Here is a 7,500-nt window from a genome sequence, read left to right as displayed (position 1 = left end):
ATCATCAGTGGAAAGACATACCCATGTCCATACTGCACCTATCTCACGGCCAATTATACTCACCTAATGAGACATGTCCGGACACATACCGGAGAGAAACCGTATGCCTGTCCACATTGTCCTTTTCGTGCTACTCAAAAGGACAATCTGAAGAGACATATTCGCATTCATACTGGTGAGAAGCCATATGCTTGTGCACACTGTCCGTACGCCAGTGCTGACAAGAGCAGTTTGAAGAGCCATGTGTGGAATCATCATAAGTAAGGTAATTTTTATATGAAATTTATTACATTTCCTTTCTTGTAAACAATACACACAATATAGAGATTTGACATGTATTGTAAATATCAACTGTCATTTTCATTATTTGCATTGAAATTAGATAATGCCAATGGGAATAATTGCAACACATGAGCTTGAATGTTTATTTTCATCACGAGTCCAATAAGGTCTCATCTCTCCAAAGAAATCTGTTTGATAGCATCAATGTGTATGAAACTGACTGATAGGAATGCACAAAAATATCATTGGATAATATTTTGTCCAGTGTCATCACATGTATTGCCAGTTTAGCAGCTATACAGAGTATCAGACAATAGTGAATATATATTATTCAAAAATATGTAAATACAGTTATAGGTTGCCTCACAGTAGGAAACAAATTATTATATACACACTTTGTGTTCAAAAGAATTAAATCTTTTAAACATAATTATATTGAGCCTTATTTATGTGTATATTTTGTATATATAGAATTTACTTCATCATTCACCTCATTTCACATCAATAAAAAAGTTAATTGCTGTGTTATTATTATTGCGCTTGCAATCATCAGAAAAAAGAAAACTGAAACCAAAACGTTTTGTGATTATTGACATATCTTTGTTGTGTTCTTCCAAGTATACTGTAAAATATATAAAAGTAGGCTTGTCGGTAACAAATATACTCAGTCGGTGTACAGTGGCCTCAAAAAACAACAACAAAAAAACTTACATATTCAACGGAAAAAGTGTACATCGCCTTCTGGGAAGCATGTTCGTCCACCGAAATCAGGCAACTCTGCGGGGACGGAGTTTGCACTGCGTGTATGGCCAGCCAGTTATCCTGGCTTATCGCCAAAACTTTTGTTTTACGCCAGTGAACGACTGTCTATGATTGATGAATGATTAAACATATTAGATCTTCTGATCAGAATTTCCTCAATAGTATACCAAGTTTGACAACTTGTAATTACAGTTAAGCCAAACGGAATGTGTCGAAAGGTTATCAACGAACAGCAGGAGGCACTGAAGAAGCTAGTGATTCACATGGATGAATCTAATTTAACAAACTTGCTGAATCAACACCCAAATAGCTGTAGATGGTATACTAGAAGAAAGGGAATATAATCAAGTACTTATTGTAAGAAAAAGCCTACATTATATGTCAAGCCAACAAACTGTTCACTTTTTATTCTCTACCAAATAGTGTAAACCTTTTTTTGCGGCCATTGTACAGTTTGTATGTGTGATTATCATATAATGGAACAAAGAATTTAAAACATTTGTTGTGCTGCTTATAATCCATATCCACATCCACATCCATGCTCAGGCATATGTACATGTACGCATACATACACACATCATACATACATCCCACCTCCTTACTTTTTTTTAAAGATATTGAAATACTATGAAAGTATATATGATAAAACTGTATGTAAATTAGTTTTACTCACAGTATCATTATGTTTCGGTATAAATATAGTAGGATCAAGTATGATATACCTCATTGTAGAATGCACTGGTATCTTTAGAAATATTACTCCTGAATCAGCAAAGTATTGAGTTGATTGTAAGACTATAAGATGGGCGTCCTCAACAGGTAGAACCGGAGATGGGTGGATATCCAAGGCCAGGACGGAGAGGACCTCAGGAGGTTGACAGGAACTACACCCTGACTAGCAAGATGCACCACTGCTCCTTCTGTGCCTACTCTACTGTAGTCAAGTCTAATCTTATAAGACATGCAAGAATACATACTGGAGAGAAACCATACTCATGTTCTCACTGTAGTTACCAGACAACGATAAAAGATAATTTAAAAAGACATCTTCTCACCCACACCGGTGAAAAACCATTTGCATGCCCATATTGCCCTTATCGAGCTATTCAGAAAGTTCACCTTTCTTCACATATGAAAAGTCATTATAATTGTGGGAATGAAGTAGGAAATTACAGTCAGTGATATTTTTCTAAATTTTATATATTTTGCAAAGACTCTTCTTTCTTATAAGAATTAGTAGATAATGCATAAACAGACCAAAAATAAGATAGTTGTGCAGTTGTAATTATTCCTTTTCTTGTATTTATATGCATATTGTAGAGTAGACTGCCATTATATTGGGAATTTTATTATTTCAATATACAAATAACATAAACCACCTACATGTATACTGTGACAATATTTTTTTATTATGGAATAATTTATCCCATAATGAGTCTGACACTAATTAAAATGTTTCCTATTTTTTTTTTCTGTACCAACACACTAGAAAATATTTATATTTGAATAAAAGTACTAGCGTTTTGTTTATCTAATCACTAATCACTGTCTATTAGGTGATAATTTTCGTTGATGTTTTTTTTTCTTCTAGTCAATGCATTCATATTTAATTTTAATATTCCATAAAATGTAATTGTAAAGCAGATTATATGAATTTTCAGTTCCTAAGAAGAGCATTTTAGTTTAACATAGTTTGTTACTTTTACTTATACTTTATTAAATGCTTCTACTTTGATATACACCACTGTAAAGCAAAATAAAATGTTTCAGGATTATTGTATATATTATTTTGATTGTCCTTATCTTTCAAAATTAATTGTAAATCACCATATACTATACATTATATGCTATACAGATGTTTCATCTCTGGAAGTGAAATTAATTTTGTTCATCTGCAATTGTAGTTTGTCAATCTGTGTATGAAAAAGAGGCAAATGGGCGAAGAGTTCAATTAAAATAAAACAGATTTTGAAAGACTGCAGCTACAAGCTGTTATTACCATGTTCTACGTACTTCTAAAACGTAGTATGTATGTGTGTGTGTGTTGTGTGTGTGTGTGTGTGTGTGTGTGTGTGTGTGTGTGTGTGTGTGTGTGTGTGTGTGTGTGTGTGTGTGTGCCTGCGTGCCTGCCTGCGTGTCTACTTGTGTATGCCTATATATGGGGGTGCATGCTCGTATGTGTGTGTGTGTGTGTGTGTGTGTATTCATCCGCATCTATATGTGTGCAATTTGATAATTTATGTAACTCTGCCTGTTCAGTCATTTAACTGAACAATAGCTGAACTAGAAATGAGAACCCTTGAGTGTAAAATTAAGATTGATCAACCAAATTTGAAACTGCACATAATACATACAATTATGAAGCTGATATTCATAGAAAGGCTTCTGTTTATCAGTAGAGTTTGTTTTACATTAGATATAGCCTGATGATTCTTATGTTGATTTTGTTAAAGACACACACCATAATGTATTATTCTTTACATCATTGTACATTTAGTGCATACTGATTTAATATTCACAATGCAGGAATAATAGTCTGTTCTACATACTGTTGAAGTTGCCAATTTTATAATTAAATTCTGCATATATCATTTTTAGGAACAAATTCAGTTATTCTAACACTTTTTAAACTCTTTTGTGAATTACTTAACCTGCCTTTACAATTTTAAGTAAGGCTGGATATCCTCTACAGGTGGTGTTCAGTGGCAACGAGTTGATGTCCAGGACAGGAGCTCCAGGAATGGCACCTATCATCAAGGACACCAACACCTACAAGTGTCCTCACTGTCCACACTCTACTCGTAAACTTACGGCAATGAAACATCACATCAGATCACACACTGGCGAGAAACCCTATGGCTGTCCATACTGTCCATTCAGATCTGCTCAGAAAACAAATCTCAAGACACATATTCGATTGCACACTGGTGAAAAACCTTTTGCGTGTGATCAGTGTACTTTTCGAGCTGTTCAAAAAATTCATGTGATAAATCATTTGAAAAAGCATCATATGATATCTAGTGACATAAATTTGAAGAGTAAAGTTTTGAAATCCACTCATAATGTAAAGAGCTAATTTTCTTGTGAATGCTGAAAATGCGCCACGGAAATTTTCTCTCAGCATTTTTCCAGTAATTCACACAGTTACACAAAACATAGCAAAACTAAGTAATAGGGTGCTTCAAATATGTTTGTGAATTACACTTGTAATCACTAATATCACTCGATTGCTTTTGCCATATGAATTGTAAGGAACTAATATCTTTCGGAATCAAAGCACTTCGTGATTTGGGTTGGAGTAGAGTAGATTATTGCCAAAGACATTGAATGCAGATCATATTTGTTGATACTGATAAGTAGGTATCTTATTGCCAGCTTAAATACATTGTATGGTTATAAGATACAGTATATGTATATTAGCATGTTTAAGTTCTTTCTGTGAATGATATACACAATACTTTTAGACTGTATAAAGATTATTTGTGGAGGGAATGTAAGGTTCAAATTTAATATCCACAATCAGAACTCTAATCACTTGCCTAAATATAACAAGAAAATTCTTTAGGCGTAGAATATAGTGTACGTACAGTATATTCTATGCTTAAAGATATCATATATATCGCCATGAAAACAGTAGTCATAATTGTTAATTGTAACTAACCTATAGTTGTTTGTTTAATCAACTGTAAACCAGAAAATAATAAATTTCAATGTGTACTGTATCATTTAAGAAATCGAACCTTATTGCCGTACTCATCTGAATTTGACATCAATTTTATTTCACTCGATTTTGCGGTTGACTTACCTGTTCGTCTCGTTTTTTAAGAAATTATGTGTGTGTGTGTGTGTGTGTGTGTGTGTGTGTGTCTGTGTGTGTGGGTGTGTGTGTGTGTGTGTATGTGTGTGTGTGTGTGTATGTGAGAGTGAGAAAAAGAGAGAGAGTAGGGGATTCATGCTATCAAGACTAATTATAAACGAAATTGTTCCGAATACATTGTATACATTACATACGAAAGATAAATAATTGTAACAATTTGAAAGTGAAGAAAAAAGTGTAATGACAAAATATCACCGATGAAAATATGAGGCAGGTTTCTTGTACGTTCGAAGAGAAAAGTTATAACTCGGGAGATTTAAATGTCTCGCGTAAGTCAATGAATATAAATGAAGTTAGTGAACACCTGGATGTTGCCAAAAGTTTTTAAGAGGGCATTATATCATGTTTTAGGAGTTTGTAGGGAAGGGCGGCTAATAGATATTGATTCATGGACGTTAGGCGTGTGCATCCAGTATAAGATATTGAAGATGGAAGCAATTGTGCCGTGGTTTTGTATTTACCCCTGTAAAGACATGGGCGTATAAGGCACATAAAAAAAAAAAAAAAAAAAAAAAAATATATATATATATACAAATAGCAGACAAGAAAAAAATCTGGTGAGATTACAAGAAAGTCGTAATATGGAAGGGATATAACTGCATGACACAAAATTGCGAATATCAGCCGGTAGCACGTTGAAGAATTTCGAAATATTTAATAAGAAAAATATATCAATAAAAGTAGGAAGAACAAGTACAGTATGTATATATATATATATATATATATATATATCTGTGTGTATGTGTGTGTGTATGCATTATATATATATATATATATATATATATATATATATATATATTTATGTATATATATATATATATATTCTAGTGTATGTACATATATGTATGTTTGTATGGGCGTATGTATGTAGGGAAAATAAAACTGTGCATTAGTGTTTCGTGTTTAATTTTAAAATATCCATTTTCAAAAGTAGATATCTCAAAGGATAATTAAGGATACTTTACCTAAGAACTACTAAGATACAAGCTGGGCATCCTCTACAGGTTCTGTTGGGTGTGGAGACTGACCGCTCTCGAGGGAGTCACATCATGGGAGCTCCCCTGGGCATTGTGGGCATCCCTGGAAATGAGGAGGGTCACGCAGACACAGGAGATAGCCAGACCTCCTCTTTCAAGATTCATCGTTGCCCAATTTGTCCGTACTCGACTCCGAACGGAAACCATATGCAGTATCACATGCGGTCACATACTGGAGAGAAGCCGTTTTCCTGCCCGTTTTGTTCCTACAGAGCTGCCCAGAAGACGCACTTGAAGACCCATATGCGAACACACACGGGAGAAAAACCTTACGCTTGCAGTCTGTGTGATTTCCGTGCAGCTCAAACGGGTAACTTGAAAAAACACATGGCAAAGCATCACTGTTAGTTATCAGTAGCTCTGAAGGTGTGTATACGTTAGTTGTGTACGCGATTCATAGCAGTCGTCTGATTGCTCCCATGAATATTTTGCAAGTTGCAGAAGAAGTCGATTGATGAAGTGACCAGTGTCGATGTCGAGTAAGAAAATGTATTAAACTATTGAACGGTCTAGCCTTTCTTTCAGGAAGTTAATCCAGTCTGGGAAAGAAGTTCACTTAAGATGTTTTTGGAAGATATGACGTATTCGGTGATAGGCTGTCATTCATCAGTCAGTGTAGGATGTAGTACTAGAAGGAGTACCTAGGTTTTATTAGAAATGGAAACGCATGTAAGTGTATGACAACTTAAACCGTAAGTGTATATGCCATGGTTCTACCTCGCTGTATGTCTGCCTTAAAAAAAAATGAAAATTAAAGGGTAGTAATTTACTTGCATTTTAGTTATCCTTTGCTGTTTTTGTAAAGAATAGCACTATAAGGAATCCTGTATAATACTTCTAGTATCCTTGTCTTCCTTTTCTCCGTAAACTAAAATGTGTGTGTGTGTATATATATATGTATATATATACATATATATATATATATATATATATATATATATATATATAGAGAGAGAGAGAGAGAGAGAGAGAGAGAGAGAGAGAGAGAGAGAGAGTGAGTGAGAGAGAGACTGTAGGAAAGAGAAAGAGAAAATAGTGGAAAGAATAATATTTCTTGCAATTTTTCTTTATGTTCCAATTAGGTATGTCAGGAAAAGGCATACTTTAAACAGTGCCATGATGTATGTTATTTGATTATGGAAATTATAAATACAAGCTGCTATTATATCTAGCACATATACACATGTACATATATCAACGTATATGCCTTATACACAAACACACACACAGTGAAATTCTGAGAGAATTTGCAGGACCAGAGATAAAAGGACTTTAGAATTGTTAATGAATATTAAATGATTAACAGTCGTTACTCATTAACCAGAAGGCGAGTGAAAATATGGATACAAATATAAGAAAGGAAACCTAATGTTTTCAGCTAAGAAAAAGCACTGGGCTTTACAAGAGCACTGACTCATAATACGGATGTACAGCATATTTAAGCCATATACTTATTTATAATGCTTAAAAAAAATTGTTCCAAAGATCTATGAAATAAATTGCACACTACCTACAGGTACTACTGGGAACGAGCAAGCCACG

At 34.1% G+C, this 7,500-nt stretch overlaps 1 protein-coding gene across 9 annotated transcripts in view; it reads left to right on the top strand.

Moving 5' to 3' along the window:
* The window catches only part of LOC125031501 (myeloid zinc finger 1-like), a 127,937-nt gene that overhangs the window by 107,466 nt on the left and 12,971 nt on the right, over positions 1–7,500 (top strand). For 3 of the 9 annotated variants that reach the window (XM_047622323.1, XM_047622324.1, XM_047622322.1), the window contains exon 6: positions 7,475–7,500. This exon is cut by the window's right edge. The exons of 2 other annotated variants lie outside the window; for them this stretch is intronic. In XM_047622323.1, coding sequence (XP_047478279.1) covers positions 7,475–7,500 — 26 coding nt within the window. Of the gene's footprint in view, positions 266–1,863; positions 2,563–3,736; positions 4,762–5,925; positions 6,670–7,474 lie in introns of those variants that run through there. 4 more of the 9 variants (XM_047622355.1, XM_047622328.1, XM_047622327.1 and 1 more) reach the window with 4 other exon arrangements.

This window comes from Penaeus chinensis, chromosome 13, assembly GCF_019202785.1.
Source record: "Penaeus chinensis breed Huanghai No. 1 chromosome 13, ASM1920278v2, whole genome shotgun sequence".
Taxonomy (NCBI): Eukaryota; Metazoa; Arthropoda; class Malacostraca; order Decapoda; family Penaeidae; genus Penaeus; species Penaeus chinensis.
This window is presented reverse-complemented; position numbering and strand designations above follow the sequence as displayed.